This window comes from Pleurodeles waltl, chromosome 3_1 (assembly GCF_031143425.1).
Source record: "Pleurodeles waltl isolate 20211129_DDA chromosome 3_1, aPleWal1.hap1.20221129, whole genome shotgun sequence".
In the NCBI taxonomy this organism is placed as follows: Eukaryota; Metazoa; Chordata; class Amphibia; order Caudata; family Salamandridae; genus Pleurodeles; species Pleurodeles waltl.
Genome location: NC_090440.1, coordinates 93,891,967 through 93,910,008, shown reverse-complemented (window position 1 = coordinate 93,910,008; position 18,042 = coordinate 93,891,967). Strand labels below are relative to the sequence as shown.

The following is an 18,042-nucleotide window of genomic DNA, read 5'->3' as shown; positions in this document are numbered from 1 at the left end:
CGAGAGCGTAGTGTGTCGTGTGATACTGTATTGAAGGCGGCAGGGAGGTCTAGGAGGATGAGGGCTACGGTCTTGCCTCAGTTGAGGAGGGTGCGGGTGTCGTCTGTGGCGGCGAGGAGGGCGGTCTCGTGCTGTAGTTGCTCCTGAATGTGAGAGGTCCAGGATGTTGTTGGCTTCCAGGAACGTGGTGAGTTGTTTGGCTGCCTTCTCGATGACTTCGGTCGGAAAAGGGAGTAGGGAGAAGGACCAGTAGTTCTTGATCTGTCGGGTCGGCGGAGGGTTTCTTTAGTAGAGGGTTGATCTCTGCATGTTTCCAACTCCCTGGGAATGTGGCCGTTTCGAAGGAGTGGTTGATGGTGTGTCGGAGCTTGGGTGCGATGATGTTGCTGGCTTTGTTGAAGATGTGGTGAGAGCAGGGGTCAGAGGGTTCTCCTGAGTGAATGGTTGCCATGGTGTTGCGGGTTTCCTCGACTGTGATGTTGTTCCAGTGGAGGAGGGCGAGGGGTGTGGTGACACTTTGGTCGTGGTGGTGGTGGGGCACTGGGTGGTGAAGCTGTCATATATATCTGCGATCTTGCGGTGGAAGTAGTTGGCGAGGTCTCCTCAGAGTTCTTGCGATGGGAGGATGTCGGTGGAGATGGAGCTGTGGTTGGTGAATTCTCTGATGATGGTGAAAAGTTATTTGCTGTTGTGGGTGTTGTTGTTGTAGGATGAGTTTTTTTTTTTTTTGGTGGTCCTGATGAGCTGGTGGTGATGTTTAATGGGGTTTTTGAAGGTTTGAGTGGGTCTTGTTGGTGCGCCATTTGTCTCTGGTTGTCTGCAGGCCTGCTTCGACCCTTTGAGGGCGGGGTGAACCAGTTGGCTTACTTGGCTGTGCCTCTATTGGGGGTTATCCTGAGGGGGGCGAGGGCATTGGCGCAGTCTGTGATACATTTGTGAAGGTTGTGTGCAGGGGTGTTGACGTTGGCTTGGGGGGGTGAAGTATTGAGGCTGGCGGTCAGCTGGACTTCAGAGACTTTGTTCCACCTTCTGCTGGGAAGTTGGGGTGCGCGGTGGCAATCAATGGGTTTGCTGAAGGTGAAGTGAATGCAGTGGTGGTCGCTCCATTGGAGTTCGGTGGTGTGGCTGACAGATGTGGCTGCTGGCAGAGAAGATTGGGTCTAGTGTGTGTCCGGCCGAGTGAGTGGGTGTGGTGACGAGTTGCTTGAGTCCAAGGTTGGCAAGGTTTTCGATCAGGGTTGTGGAGTTGTCGTCGTTGGGGTTCTCCAGGTGGAAGTTGAGGTCCCCCACGAGGATGTAGTCCTTGGATGCAAGAGCGTGGGTACTGACGAGATCGGCGATGGAGTCGCAGAACAGGGGTGGGGTCCTGGAGGTCTGTAGATGAGTGTCCCTCGGAGTGTGATCTTAGGGCTGGTCCCTATCTGGAAGTGGAGTTGTTCAATGGTGGTTGAGGAGTCTTCGGGGTGTGTGGAGATGCGAAGGGTGTCTTTGTAGACGATGGCGCTGCCACCATCTGGACAATTGGTGTGGTCCTTTCGTATCCGTCTGGGATTGCTGTGGTGATGTCGGGGGTCAAGAGGCGTTGAACCAGGTTTCATTAAGGAAGGCAGCATCTGGGGTGGTTGAGTCCAAGAGGTTTCAGATTTTGACGTTGTGCTTGTGTGCGGAGTGAGTGTTGATGAGGATGCAGCTGAGCTGGTTGCGTCCAGCTTCCTGGGTCCCTGGGGCAGTGCTACTCACTTTCTCCCTACAAATTTTAGGTCTGGCATGACATCGTAGTGGTCTTCAAGACCTATTGTTACTAAGTATTTAAGCTATACTTCATGGGCTTCGACTCCACTCAGAGGAGTAGTTCTCTCTCCACTCATGCTGTTTATTGTTGGGTGTATCATTCCGCACTTTTGAGTGCTTTCATTGCTTTGCAAGAGGGGACTATTTTGCATGTCAAAAGTACATTGAATCATGACACACATACACAACCATTTTTTTTATTTTTTTTTCGCTGCAGTACGGTTTTCTTTTAATATTTTACTTAGGGCTTAAAATGCAAGCGTATTTGTTCTCAGACAATGCTGATTTATTTTCCATTTTCTTATTTTTACCGTCATAATTCTGCTTGAGCACTGTGCATTCTTTTACTTTTAAAGCACTTTTACATTTTGATCTGCAGCGCTATACAGACCAAATTACGAACTGAAATATGTGTGCAGGTCTGCACTGTTTGTGGGAGTGCGGGGTAGCCACGGACCCTAGTTTCAAGGGCTTTTTGAGGAGCTTTGACATCCTTGTTGCCCAGGGAGGACCAGATGAGCCTTCCAGGGTGTAAAGATCGTATTCATGCAGGTGGAGTTCGGGTGATATGTTGGGATACAGGGTAGGTTAGGTCGCCTTGCTGCCGAAGGTTTGCAAAGTTGTTTGTTTTCGACGTTAGCAAAGTTTCCTAGTTCAAGTTTGACTTCACCGATGCTGAGCCTTTCTGCGTGCTGCCAAGTAATTTTCACTAATCAAAACAGGCAAAGACTAAAAAATGCATTCAGACTTTGCTCCTCAAGCACAGCTGTCACCTTTATTCTGTGCACGCTGTGAAATATATACAGATGTTTTTCTCCAGATGTTTTAATTTCCGTGACACAAATTGCTGCAAAGTGACAATTTTAACGCATTTTAGTAAAGATGTGGAGTTGTCCTCGTAACTTTGCTGGGCCGTGATGTCGGCCCTTTTGACCTGCCGCTGCAGGGCGAGGGCAGTATTGATTTTCTTAATCTCTTGTGAACCTCTACTCGCACCCTGAACCTATTTAAAGGCTCTTTCCGTTCTCCGCATTGGCCTCCTGCAGGCTCTGACAGTCACAGGCGGACCGAGCGCATCTTCTTTTTCCATGAATGAGCTGCCGGTCGGCCTCTGACGCACGCCAGTGACGTCACGGAAAGGGTGAGCTTCGATGCAGCTGATGAGATGGAAATTGGCCGTGGCGGAGGGTGAGTCACCCGTGGTGAGGGTGTGACGTGGTGGAAAGCGGGTTCATTACTGCTGCCTGATAGGAGGCACTGTGGGCCTTGCGCCCTGTCACCTGAGTGAAAGGTGTTCCATGAACCTGCTTCATGGGTCACTTGGTGCAGTGCTTAATTTGTGCTTGTTGTTTACGATGCTGAGCACAGCACTTATTTTTGAGGGCCGGGGCTTATTCTTCTGCCTCAAGCACTTGCTACGAGCGAAATACACGTATGGGAAAAACGGAGACAGAGAAAAACGAGAAAGCATCACAATGGTAGAAAGTAGAAAGCTGCAAGAGTGAGCTGAAGGGGCAGGGAGTGGCTTTGTATGGATTGGAGAGCCCCGAGATGGCTTCAGGATTATGCTGCCTCAGTATTCCGTGTTCCTACATTTAATTGCAGCAGCCGCGTGTTTAAGAGGAGGGCTTTGGGCACCCGCACGTTTTTATTTACAAATTAAGCACTGACTTGGTATGTTCTTGTCTCCATGTATTTCTTGGCCTTGCTCGCAGTGTGGACACAATAGCACATCAGTCTTTGCCTCTCTTCCCCTCTGTTCTTTCTGTGCATTAAGACTGTACTAGCTAATATGATTTTTATGCTAAATACTTGTACAACAATCATTTTATGGAAGCGTTTTACGTATAGTATAGTGCACCTCGCCAGTGGCGTAACAAAGGTCCCCGGGCTCCAGGCCCTTCACACTCTTCCCCCCCCCCCCCCTCCCCCCAACACAGCACTTGGCCTGAGTGAGTCCGGAGGAGTCCCCCCTAAACTCCATGTTCTTTGCAGGGGGCCCCCCTCCAGTTTAGTTACACCGCTGGACATCGCGCTAGTGATAATAGCATCTTTTATTCAAGCACCTAAGATAGTTTAATTTTGTGGAGTACACACCTGGTGCCCGAGTGATTACTGAGAGTCAGGTCAGTGCCGAGGGACAGAAGGTGGCATCTGATGGCAGAGAGCAGTCGTCTGGGGACCAGAGCACCTACTCGCTGCCCACGGCAATCCTATTCGGGCCTGCGGCTAATATGCTGGCGGGGCCCCTTAGCCCTGGAAATCCTATCGAACTGCGTAGATGCCGGGGTTCTCATCTCTGTCCAGAGATGATTATTGCAGGGACACTAAAATCAACTATAGTGTGCCTAGAAACAAGTGAAAGAAGATTTATTTATTTATTTATTTATATATATATATATATATAAGTCACGAAATGGCCACATATGAAATCTCGCGCGCTCTCACTGCCGGTGCTGATGGAGTCAGCGACCAAAACTCCTATACATTTCTTCAACAAAATTAGTCATCCCACTCGAAGTTCTTATCTCCGCCTTTAATTATTATTTCATAAATCAGTGCTTCCACCACCCTATATATAGATATGCATACCTTTTTTCGTAGTTTACTGGTGATACCTTGAAAGTGACCCCTCAGTAAATGTCTTTAGCACATTTGCAAACAGACTATACGCTGCAGTGACCTCATCCCTGTCCTCCAAAGACTCTACCCTTTGTCCTGTTTCTACCCCAATCAGCCCCTTCTATCTGTGTGCATGTGTAAGCGATTAAATGTTTTTTTATTACATAAGTGTTGGTTTTATCGATGGCTATTGAACTGGAGGAGGAAAGCATACAGAGATAGTTTAGAACAGTGTTGATTTACTGAAGTAGTGGGGCCAGGCTAACTTTTGCTAAAGCAACTACTGCTGTGACTGAAGTCACAAGATCACCGTTAAATTTATTGTGAGCCATTATTTTCATATATAGTCAGCTTAAGTGCGGGTCCATGCCTTGAGTGAGGACCAAGTCATTTATCCCGAGCTGCACCCCCTTGTGACTGTCCTGGGGGTGCCTTCACTGTAATTTACAGTACGACTGCCTTTGGCATTGTTCCAGGCAGGACAGTGACCACTTGTTTCTGGGCCTGCGCTCACGCCCTTTACGGTGACTGACAGCATGCGTTTGCAGGCACATTAGCCAATCACAGTGCGGCTGACTGGAAGTTCCCTGGTGAGTGGCCAGCATGCTTGAGGCCTGAACCGAGCCCTGGCCTTCCCTGTGCATGTTTGCCCAGGCACTGCTGTAATAGTATTTATATATACCGCTTACTACCCCTGACGAGGCATTGTAATGATGGATTGTGCTCAGCTCGCCCGCCTTTAAGCCTGATGCCTCCATGACTGTGCTGCTGCTGCTTGCCAAGGCCGGACTGGTCATCTGGCTCTCTGGCATTTTCCCAGTGGCTGCAGGCTTGGGATGCCATGACCCAACAATTCCCCAAGCTCATGTTCTTGACCTTGAAGAAACACAAGTTTGAGCGTGGCTTTTATGCTCTAAATACGGTCTCTCTCATAGGGGCTTTTCTGTTTTTTCTATGAGCTGTGCTCTCAGAACAGTTTATATCTTTACCCAAAATATTACAGCACCGGAGTTAGACTAGTAAATAAACCTTGTGGAATATTTGGAGAACAGTTGCTCTTTCCCCGAAAATTCTAGGACTGGACTTGGAAAAGTAAATTTGACCTTCCAGGGTCTGTAACGCCCACTCCTCCCCGAAGGGCACAGTTCAGGCAAGAAATATGAACAAGCTCTATTTGCAGTTCTTAGTCGTACCATGGGAGCTATTGGACGGCCTATTTCATCTGCCCCTTCTATATGTGGTCACAACCCTGGTTAGGTACTTGTGATGAATTGATAGCTGCATGCTAAATGCAGCCCTGAGAAACCTGGAAACAGAAGTGAGATGTGAAGCACTATCAAAATAAAACGCCCTTGCTGAGATTAATAATAATTTGGGAATGAGCGACATTAAAATAAGAGGGGAAAAACGGCTTTAACTAGAGGATTTTTTTTTTTTTAAAGATCCATAGAAATCCGGATTATGATGTTGCTTGCATGGTATGTTAATGTATACAATGTATATCCATCCAAAGCTTCACGAGAACAGAAGTGGTGTGCGATTCACAGATGTATACTTTCCATTCTAGGGACGAATTTTGGAATAAGATGTTGCATTAAAACGCAGACATGCGCGCAACCTCACAATCTGCCATTTACCATGGAGTGATGGAAGACTGAGCTAGCCTTTCGATAATTACCCTGTGACCTACTGTACACATCAGACGGCAGCTTTGAGCTTGAACCCACTGAGCCATCTTGCTCATTTTCACTGATAGAATGGCTCTAGAATTTAGCATTTGTTGGGCTTATTTTGGAGGAGGGGATTTTATAATGACAGTCTGGGATAGTGTAGGCTCAAATAATAAAATCAACCCTCCCCCCTTCCCCCTGTGGAATCAATCTGCAATGAGATGTTAAGAGTTGGCTGTTGTGGGAAAGTTGCTTATTAGGTGGGATGGTTGTGAGACCCCATGAAGTAATAATGCCGGCAATCTGTGTTGGGTCCAGTTAGGTTAATTTAATTTAAACCATAGCTCAATCCTGGATAGCTGTGGCACCGAGCTGTCAGCCTTAACTTACAGGACAGCAGGTCACACCTTCTCCCACCAATAGGCCTTTGTTCCCCTTTCTTGGGTGCCATTTACCCCTCCTGGCAGGAGCGCAGTAGGCGCCCTCAGGTGACAACTGTTGTAGTTAATCAGAAACTACCACTAGAAACTTTGGGGAAGAAATTGGTCCCTTACTGAAGTCACCTTCACATTGAAAGTTACCTTAAATCTGACTGTACAAGTATTTTGGGGTTAATGTAACAATTAGATTGAAGCCATGAAGCACTATGCTTTTCTCAAATGGAAGATACCACTTAGCGGTTGTGCCAGTGTAACTCCAGGATAGCCAATTGGACTACCAGCCCTGCTACAGTAAAAACAACAATTATGAATTTTCACAGTCAGGACATGTGAAACATACAGGCAGCATTTCCTTCTTTTTAATATCCTGCACCCAGGCTTGTGCACTTTTAAAGCCAACCTTAAGGTGACTTAAAAATGTTAAAAAGGAATGTTAATTTTGCCATGTCGGGTTGATAATGTAAAAGCTGCCAAACTAGGCTGAAGTGGCAGAACTAGAGCAATGTTTTCCTCTTCATCACTTCTAGTTTTGTATTGTCAGTGCTGCAGCTCACTAGTAACCATTCACTTACAGGCCATGGGTACACTTGGCACCATAAACTAGGGACTTGTAGGTAAGTTATCTATGCCAGTGGTTCCCAACCTTTTGACTTCTGTGGACCCCCACTTTATCAATACTGGACCCCCACTGAATCATTATTGGAATCCGGGGACCCCCCACTGAGACATTACTGAAAGCTGTGGGCCTATTCTGTGAAAATTACAAAATTTTCTAAGTAGTCGCGGACCCCCTGAGGAGGCTTTGCGGACCCCCAGGGGTCCCCGGACCACAGGTTGGGAACCACTGATCTATGCCAATCAGGTTTTACCTAGTTGCACATTTACTTGAGGGGTCAGAGCACATGCACTGGGGCCTGGTCAGCAGGGCCCAGTTCACTTCAGTTTCGATTAACCAGCAGCATCAATCCAAAAATATGGTGGCGATCATACAGCTAGAGGCATTTCCATGCAGTTAATGTTACTTACTAAACACATCTAATACCTGACAATATATAATCTAAATATATATTTAGATGTCTAAGATAATTTATAGACTTCTTGACTATTTTTAACAAGGACATGAAAGACATTCTAAAGACGCCATGAAGATTAATTTCATATGAAAACACACATGATATATAATCATTATGTGCAAAAGGCATCAATGGTTAACTGGTCTACTGCTTGTTGGGTAGTCACAACATTTGTTTTTCGTCTTGCTTGCATGAGGTTGTGGTTTCATGACCTTGCACACACAATAAATAATTTTACATAGGTGGTTATGCTTGTAGAGTGGCCTAATTTCTCTGAAGAGTTCCATAGATGTATCTTCTGTACATTTAGAAAGTTAGGTAGGAGTATTGCTAGGTGAAGACGCATGTATATAGCAAGATTTCTTTATTGTACCAGTGTTCGATGAAGGCTCAGGTAGAATTGACGTTTTAGCTCTTGCAGCAGGAATGGCTTTGCTGCTCCACGTGAGGTTTGGTTAGTTTGCTCTTTTCGGGAGTCTCTGGTGTAATAAAAGAGCGGTAAAGTGGCTTCAAGAAGTGTCTGTCTTGTGGAGTTGTGGGCTAGTTTGAAGATATTTTGAAGAGGTGGGTGGTCTTGGTCACTGTATTTCTTCTGTCTAACATACAATCTTTGTTTTAGGAAGCCTGATGCAATGGGGATCTTGTCCCTTTGGGAGATGGTGCGGGTGGTCAATATGTTCATAGTCTTCCGGTTCCTGCGGATCATCCCAAACATGACGGTAATGGGCACTTATTTTACTATTTCATGCTCACAGGACGGAGCCAGTGCTCTCTGACCATCATCAGATCTGGAGTATGGGAATACTGCTGCTTCAGCTTAATGCCAAACCTCTTAGAAGTATGGCTAGCAGAAATACTTGTGGTGTTGTCTTCACTCCCACTCCTTTATCTTTTTTCTCCATCTTTTGGCCATGTAAAATGGTACTGCAAGACTACTACGGCAGTAGAAGCACACTGCCCAAATTACAGGTTAAGTAACATCTTACAACACTATTTGCCAACTTGCAGTGGCAAATCCAGATGACAATTTCCACGAGCGTCTATATAGTTGAAGGACAATGGCTGAAGTAAATATTGGAGTTATCTAGGTGGCTAACTTTGCTGGCCGAATGAGATGAACCCGTTCTCTGTTAAGCCTTTTCCTCCGCTTGAATTTTTGGGGTAGTTCACGCTTGGGCCCCCATAACATTTTGTTCACATAATCTATTCATGTCAAATTTGTGTCCTTTTTTTCCCCAACATCCTGGGGATTCTAAAGGTACCCAGGGTTTGTGGAATCCCTCGAGGTTACCAAGAAATTAGCCAAAGTAAAGCAACTTTTTTTTTCTGTTTTTTAAATGGGGAAAGAAGTGTTGCAGAAGAAAGCATCTGTTTTTTTCCCCCCTGCAAATGGCATCAACAAAGGCTTTGCGGTGCTAAAATCCCCATCTTCCCAGCTTTCCTGAGCAGGCAGACTTGAATCAGAAAAACACATTTTTCAACAGTTATGGCATTTTACTGGGGCATAGCCCATTTTTCCTATTTTTTGTACTTTCATCCTCCTTCGAGTTAGTGATAGAAATCGGTGTGAAACTAGTGGTGGATCCCGAAAAGCTATACATTTCTGAAAAGTAGACAAACTTCTGAATTCTCAGTAATTGGTCATTTGTGTAGTTCCTTCAATGTTTTCCTATAGAACGTAACAATTGAATTAAAAAAATATATTGAAATTGAGTTGAAAAAAAACAGCAAGTTGTCTACGTTTTCATCTATAACTTATTCAACTATGTCCAATTTTCAAAAACAATATACAGTTAAGTCCGCTGGTTGCGGGGATATATAGGGCTTGTAGGTTCACCAAGAACACTAGGTACCCAGAGTCAATAACTGAGTTGCACCTTACAATGGTTTTTCATTGTGTACCGGGTATACAGTAATTAATTTGGTAACATATAAACAAATAAAATATAGGTATCAAGAAAACCGATGCATTTCCGAAATGGGCACAAGATAAGAAGTTTAGAAGCAGTGTTATTTGCACACTCCGAAATTTGCAGATACCCATACTAGCATGTGAATTAGAGGGTATTTCTCAAAATGACATCTTTCTTGCACACTGTCTTTCATTTGGAAGGCGCAAGTGCAGAGAAAGACAATCCGTAATACTTGTTCTACTATTCTGTATTCCCCTAAGTATCCCAATAAGAATGGTACCTCAAATGTTGTTGGTAGGCCTACTGCCCGTGATGGGAAACAGCCCTCAACGCAAAGTGGACCCAGCACATTTTCTTTTTTTTTTTGCTACTTGCCTAGCCGTAGATTTGGGGCTCTATCTCAGCCACACCTAGGGAAATGTAGCACAGGAGTTCTTGGTCCTTTTGGGTGCAGGGCAGTCCTCTGGCGGTTGGCAGAGGTAGCTGGCCCCACTGATCTTGTGCAGGTTCTTTGAAGAAGGAGACAGGCCGGTAGGGCTGGGACAAAGTCAGTTGTCATCTTTCTTCATCTCTGCTGGGGGTTCAGCTAAGCAGTCCTTTCTTGTCAGGTGGCCAGGAATCTGGTGAGCTGGGTTCAGGGAGGCCCTTTTAATCCTGGATTTTAGGGTGTTTCAGGGGTCCGAGGGGTCACCAATGGCTGCTGTCCCTGAGGGTGGCTACACCCTTCCTGTGCCCACTCCATTTGGGCAGGGGTCACATTCCTACCCCTATTGGTCCCTGCCCTTCAAACCAAGATTGAGGATTCTGCAGGGAGGGGGTCACTTCAGCTCTGGGCACCTTAGAGGTGGTCCCAGCTGAAGTGATCAATCCTCCTTGTTTTTCCTAAGTTTGCTGCCAAAGGTTGAGCTTTGTCTGCTTGGGGGGGTGCATCTCCACTTGCTGTAACATGAGGCCTGAGCCTTTGAGGTTCACCGCCAGGTGTTACAGTTCCTGCAGGGGGGAACAGGCTTTGTTTCTGACCTCAAAGGGCACAAAGGCCCTTACCCCATGGGGTCAGAAACTTTTCTGCCGGTGGCAAGCTGGCACAGACCAGTTAGTCTTACACCAGAGGATTGGGTAAAATACAGGGGGCATCTCTAAGATGCCCTCTGTGTGCTTTTTAAAATAAATCCAACACTGGCATCACTGTGGGTGTATTGTGCTGAGAAGTTTGATACCAAACTTCCAGTATTCAGTGAAGCCATTATGGAGCTGTGGAGTTCTTAATGACAAACCCCCAGACCATATACTTAATATGGCCACACTGCACTTACAATGTCTAAGAATGTACTTAGACAGTGTAGGGGTGTATGGCTCGTGCAGATATGCCCCCCTCACCTGTGGTATAGTGCACCCTGCCTTAGGGCTGTAAGGCCTGCTAGAGGGGTGACTTACCTATGCCACAGGCAGTGTTTTGTGGGCATGGCACCCTGGGAGGGATGCCATGTTGACTTTGCCTTTTTCTCCCCACCAACACACAATCTGCTATGGCATTGTGCATGTGTTTGGTGAGGGGTTTCTTAGGGTGGCATAACACATGCTGCAGCCCTAAGGGGGCCCTCCCTGGTTGCAGGGCCCTTGGTATCACTGGTACCTTTTACAAGGGACTTATCTGTGTACAAGAGGTGTGCCAATTGTGGAAACAATGGTACATTTTTAGGGAAAGACCACTGGTGCAGGGCCTGGTCAGCAGAATCCCAGCATACTCTGTCAAGTCAGTGTCAATATCAGGCAAAAAGTGGGGGGTAACTGCAACATGGGCCAGTTTCCTACACTCATTTTCCTTCCATTTCTGTGATGGAAACTTGGGGAATCTGCAGGAATCCACAGAATTCCTACCACCCAGCATTGCCCCACCTGTGCCAATAAGAACCCTGCCCTGCGTGTGTGGCTGGCCTAGTGCTGCAACAGTAACGGATCAAACCAAGGACAATGGGAGCGCTTCACTGCTTAATTTGAGCTTGTTGTTTCCGTTGCGGGGCATCGCCACCTTTTTTTGAGGACCGGCGCTTATTCTTCTGCCTCAAGCATTTGCTGCCAGCATAAGACACATGGGAAAGACAGAAGAAGAGAAAAACGAAAAAGCGTCACAATGGGAGAAAGCTGCAAAAGTGAGCTGAAGGGGCAGGGAGTGGCTTTAAATGGATTGAAGAGCCCCGAGTTGGCTTCAGGATTTTGCTGCCTCTGTATTCCGTGTTCCCACATTTAATTGTAGCAGCCGCCTGTTAAAGATGAGGGCTTTGAGCACCAACACATTTTTATTTACAAATTAAGCACAGGAGCGCTTGCATGGAGACACCTATTGACCTCAGTTGAATCTGTTCCTGTCACTTGCAGTAGGCCTAGCCACACAAGTGGGGCAGTTTTTATAAGCACAGGTGGGGCAATGCTGGCTGGTTGTAGTTTTGTGGATTCCTGCAGATTCTGGAAGTTTCAGCCACAAATGTAGGAAAAACGCATAACCACGCAAAGTTGGAGTTATGCAGGACATTGTGGTTAATAATGGTGTGGGGTGCATCTGAAGCACACCACCCTGGACTTCTCCAGATGTCAACTTCTCAGAAGTGACTGAGTCTGGTAGTTTTTTCTAGGTAGCAGCCTACCCAAGCCCAGAAAGTGCAGCCATTCACCATTGTAAGTGGGATGATATTGGGAGTTAGCCAAGCTCTGTTTATCCGTATGTGAAACCAAACCCTAAGAGTCCAGTCTCCTTTTCATTGCCATTGGGGATAAAATGCTTTAGTCAGCAGGTGGGGGCAGAACGACTGTGCCCATTTTGGGGGGTGGGGGGGATTACTATGCCCCACCGCCCCCCCCTCCCCCCCCCCCTCCCCCCCCCCCCCCCCCCCCCCCCCCCAAGGCGCTGATCAGGGGGTGGCTGCCCCCATCTGCCCCCAAGAGGGAGCAGAGAGACTACTGTGCCAATTTGTTTGGGAATGTGGGCATTGACGGGGCCATCATGGCCAGCCCTCACCCCTACACTAATTAAATAAAAACTTCCCTGGTGTCCCATTGGGATTTTTGCCGCCGGAGGGGCAGATCAGGGGCAAATTGCCCCATCTCCACCCCTCAAGGGAGGGAAGAAAGACTGCCCTTTTTTGGGTTGGGGGCATTGACAGCCATCATGGCTATCCCCCACCCCTATACTATTGATTTAAAAAAATAAAAAATAAAAAATAAATCCCCAGTGTACTTTCTGAGGGGGAGGTGAGGGAGGGGGGAGGGTTAGATTGGGGCAATTGCCTCAATCTGTCCTCCAGGAGAGGGGTTGCAGAAGGACTGTGCTCATTTTAAAAAATATATATATTTTTGAGGGTTGGGGCATTGATAGGGCAACCACTGCCTGCCCCCACCCCTACACTAGTTAAATAATACATTCCCTGGTGTCCTAGTGGGCTTTCTGCCTCTGCCTCCCTGGGGAGCATATGGGGGCTATTGCCCCCATCTTCCTTGATGTGGGGGAGAAGAAAGAATGTGTTTTTTTTTTTTTGGGGGGGGGGGGGGGGGGCATTGATAGGGCAATCATGGCCCACCTCTACCCCTTCACTTAAATTAAAAAAAATAATAATAATAATCCTAGTGGGCTTTCTCGTTCACCCAACCCCCCCCCCCCCCCCCCACCTCCACCTGGGGCAGAAAGACTGAATTTCATCATAAAAATCATGGGAAAGCAAAAGTCCTTGCACAAGGGGCTGCTCCTCCCTCCCTCGGGGTTAGTGGGTGGATCCTTGCTCGGGGATAGTCCTTGGTGATCCCCAAGCAAGGATCCACTTGGGAAAGTTACCACTCGAAGAGGAAGATTCTCCCCTTTCCAACTATACGTTTCCCGCCTGGATCCGTGCTTGTGGTGCTGAGATAGCACCATGAGCACCAATGTAGAGAAAGTGAAATGAGCTGATCTGCTCAGTTCACTTTTGTTTTCAGGGAAATTACATCAGCACACTGGGCGCGCTGATGCCTTTCCTTGAAAACACAAATGGCATCGGAGGTGGGGAGGCTCCCCTCCCCCACCCCCCCCCCCCCACCCCACCACCACCTCCTGAGGCAGTTTCTTTGTGCAGCAAATCCCTCTGGTGCCCGCACCAAAGGGATTTCAAGTTTTGGTATGTCAGGCTCCCGGGAGGCATCCGACACACACAAGCCCTGATGCATTGGACGGCTCCTGGCCATCCGACGCATCAAAGGGGTTAATTACATCCTTATGGGGCCAGAACAAAGAGACCAGCATGCTTAAATAAGAGTCCCTGAGTAGATTGAAGTTGGTAGGCCACCATCTGGGCAAACCTTGGAGGGGGTTAGGGGTTACCTTCATTGCACAGTTTGTGCATAAACCCGCTCTGCTGTGCTACAATTTGTAGTTAAGTGTGTGGCAAATATAATAGTTTATCATGTCTTTACACTGCATCCCCAATTCTCACTGGACCATTGTTCTTCCTCTAATGTCATCCCTGTTCGTTTTTATAAAAGATTCCCTTGAATGGAGGAGCCTTTTAGATCTCCAGCATTGAAAGAGCACTGAACTGAAGTCTTTCAGCACATAGGATGATAATGGCATCACTCCTTCCAATACTTTTGCTAGTCGTTTCCTGGACATACAAATTGCTAGTGGCTTAAATTATTTACCAGAAGGGGACATCCACACCCCTCTGAGTGTCCTTCAGAGGAAATCTTCTCACTCACTGTGATGCCACAAAAAGCTGGAGAGGCATTGGCATTAGCCTTGCCTAGAGTCAAAATGTAACACAAATCTGAAAGACCTCTTCAATTCAGTACTAGTGAGGCACTCTTACATCCAGTGTTGGGATACCTGGGAGAATCCCTCATCGGCCACAGACTGTTTGCAGGCCGGTGGGAGGGTCTCACATTCTCCACCAGTTGGGAGCCAAGCACTGTGGGTTGCTGACCGAACCTGCTTATCCTGCCCTTGCTGTCTTGCCCTTCAGAATGCCTTCTTTTCACCAGAAGGTGCTCTGTAGCCTATGCCTCGATCCTGGAAGTGGAGATTTGCCTTGTAGACCAAAGGGGTAATAGAGGATGTGTTATTGGACGAGAGAGGTGTGGAATCTTGCACTCTACTGCAGGGTTCCTAAAAAGGACTGAGGCCTTGACACATCTTGGACCTTTGCCTCTGGAATCTGTTCATTAGGCAGATGTTTAGTATGTTGTCCCTGAGACCTGTTCTCTCAGCCTTCAATGTGGGGGAATGCCTGGTGACCCTAGAACTACTACTTTCATCTGCCAATCCTTCCCTCTTACAGGTGGTACCTACAGTTTACAGCACTAGCAGTTTATAGTTCTATCATTTGATCTGACAGCACAGAGTGTTCATCATGGTGGTGGCAGAGTCCTTCTATTTTTGTGCTTGCACAATTGGCTGGTGAGGGCGTGGTCCCCTGCTATTGTCACTGAATATCTTCAGTGCACCAGGATTTACTGCACTACTTGGACTTTACCATCAATGCTCACAAGCCTGACCCTGGGCCTGTGCAGAGACTGGAATTCATGACTGCTGTGTCCTATACCACTTGTATGAAGGCTTCCCCTTGACATTGCATGTTTGCAGATAATCTGTCTCAGCTAGCAACATTAGCAAATTCTATTCCTCTTAGGTCTGATAACCTCATGCATTCTAATGGTAAATGATGACCCTTCTATGGAGTTGGTGGGTCCGTTATCATGGGAGTCTCTCTGCTCAGTTGCATTTTTAGGACTGTTATAGATCTGCAGTAGTGGATGTGGCCAGTCCCTTCAGCCCTACGCAGGCTATAGATTCCTCCTCAATACATTACGATAACCGTAATAAGTTCAAGGCGATCGTGTCTGTGTTCCAACATGAAGCCACACCTGCACATAAAGATGCTATATCTGTGAACAATCACCTTTTCTCTGAAGGTGCTCCTCCCTTCCATCTTCGCAAGCAGCATTCAAGATCTGCCAGACATGACCACCATCCATTAAATCAACAGACAGGGTTGTGTTGGTTCTTCAACCCCGTGTTGGGAAGCAATGCAGGCTTGGGGCACAGCTCTGCAATGGGTTCTCATCCCAGTTGCGGCCCACCTCACAGTACTCCGAGACGCCTCTTGCTAGGAGACTACAATTGGGATATTTAGCCTGAAGTGATAGAAATGATCTTTTCCCAATTGAAATGTTTATGCATGATTCTTTTTACAGCATCCCTCAACAGGAAGTGTTTTTGGCTTTGTGGCCTACAATTCCCACAGAATGGTTCCCTGGGTTAGCATGCCTTTAAATCTCAAGCTGGTCATGGAGTTTGTTCCATTCTTTCCTATCGATGCTGCTTCTGCCCAGAGTTCTACAGAAAGTGCAGGGAACCAGGACCAACCAATCCTGATTGCCTCGAACAGGGTGAGGAAAATTTGATGCACTGATCTGTTGGAGCTTCACACTTGGCCCCATTTGTATCTCCCTTTCAGGGTGCACCTGCTCTTACAGCAAGGGAGATCAGTTCCTTCATTCCAGTTCCCGAACACTGCCAATGCGTGCAAGGAGATTGAGTGGTGCCAGTTAAGGCGCTTCTGTTTATCTGCAGAAGTAGCTGATGTCAATTTGGCTGCTACAAAAAGCACATCCTCAAAATCCATGTATGGACATTGCTGAACTATGTTTGAGGAGTATGAAGTCTGAAGACCAGAGTCCCTTTCTGTCACTCCATTCTAATGTTTTGCAGTTTGTACTATCTTTTGTCCAGTACGGTCTAAAAGTTGCAGGAGTGAAGGGCCATTTGGGTGCCATGCCCTCTCTACCTTCATGTCCTTTATTCAAGTTGATACTTGTGGTGCACTGTCTGAAAGGCTTACTTTGCTGGTTTCCTTCCACTCAATTCATTGTTCCACAGTGGGATTTGAATTTGGTGGTGTTACTCCTGGCATATCCATTTGAGCCAATGCACAATTGCCCAGTACAACTACTGATGCTCAAAATTGCTTTCTTGATGGCAAGAACATAAGCCATAGTCTGAACTGTAGGCCCTTTCAATCTAGCCACCTTAAAGAGTATTCTTCCTAGAAAAACTGAAGCTTTGCACCTGCTCTGCATTCAGTTGTATCAGCATTCCACAAGGTCAACTTCATCACTCTTCCACTATTCTTCTCATCTTCTTTTTACCCTTACAAGGAGTAGGAGCATCTGCAGAAGCCAGATCCCATATGTGTTATCTTACACCAACTGCTCTTTGTTGGCTTGCCAGGAGCTAAGAACTGAAAAGCGGTAACAAAGTACTTTATCTCACATTGGGTTACCCTTCAGATTAAGGTCTGCCGTGCCTTGGCCAAGAAAGACAAGCTCATGAGAGCTATAGCAGTTTTTACTTTGCTCACTATTGTTGTCCTAGTGACTGATGTTTGATGAGCGGCCACGTCGACGTTCTTACATACTTTTGATAAACATTATTGCCTCATGGCTCAAGCTCACAATGATGAATTCTTTGTCAGGGGCTGTTGTTTTGTTAATACTATTGCACTTTGGGACTCATTCATGAAATGAGTAATCTGCAGGAAGAATGAGCAATCAGAAGAAGTTACTTACCTTTGATAACCATATGTATGCTGGATAACTATATCTTCGGCTCATTCCTCACTCCCTCGAGTTATGCTATCCTTAATTAGATTGCAAGTTATGTAACTGTTTTCTCTACGGTTAGTGCCTCTGTCACTTATGCTCTTTCAGTGCCTCTCCGCATGCCTCAGTGGGGTGCGAAAAAGTACCAGGAACTAATGTAATTGTGCCAGTTAGCACCATATATGTTCCAGTGTTGTCACACCCTGGGCCCACAAAACAGGGTTAGAAGCTGCATGGTGCCACGTGGCCACTATGCACATCTGTTGCTAGGGATACGAGTTTCCGGGTCCGATTTGGTCGCTGGAGGTTATTCCTGAGTTGAGGAATTTGCCTAGAATGCACCAGAAAAAGTGTTAGTCAAGTTATCTAACTTTTTCTTTAGTAATACTTCAAACCCACTACCTGGACCCTAAATTAAAGTCAAAATATTTGAAGTATTTTATATTTGAATCTATGGCTTAATTGTCCTAATAATACTTGAACGTAATTAGTATCCTTAACCTAACCCTAATAGATACTAATTACATTAATAATGGGTACCTTTCATCAGTGTGAATTATCCTTATTAAATTAAGGGTTGGTTTAGTTTTAGTATTATGATCAAATAATTATCCGTGGACGAACGGTATTTGACTGCAACATTGCATTAATTGAAAGTGCATTTTATTTTTTTCGTAAAGTAAATCGAATACTATTCCTAAATCTTCCCCAATTATTTTCAGTTTAATAATAATTTTTTTTAGACATTTTTTTTTTTTTTTAAATAAAAAAACAAAACAAAAGGAAAACAGACAAGCAGTGCCCAGTGACATTTCAGTAGGAGGAAGATTTCTAGTCTTAAATCATAGCCGTACATGCAGGAGAGATAATAGACATCTGAGTTGAGGTATCAACCTAGGAAGACCACCAGAGG

General features: G+C 46.2%; 1 protein-coding gene across 1 annotated transcript in view; it reads left to right on the top strand.

The window, feature by feature from the left end:
- The window catches only part of TPCN2 (two pore segment channel 2), a 235,845-nt gene that overhangs the window by 178,440 nt on the left and 39,363 nt on the right, over positions 1–18,042 (top strand). The window contains exon 18 of the mRNA XM_069221908.1: positions 8,216–8,315. Coding sequence (XP_069078009.1) covers positions 8,216–8,315 — 100 coding nt within the window. The remainder of the gene's footprint in view (positions 1–8,215; positions 8,316–18,042) is intronic.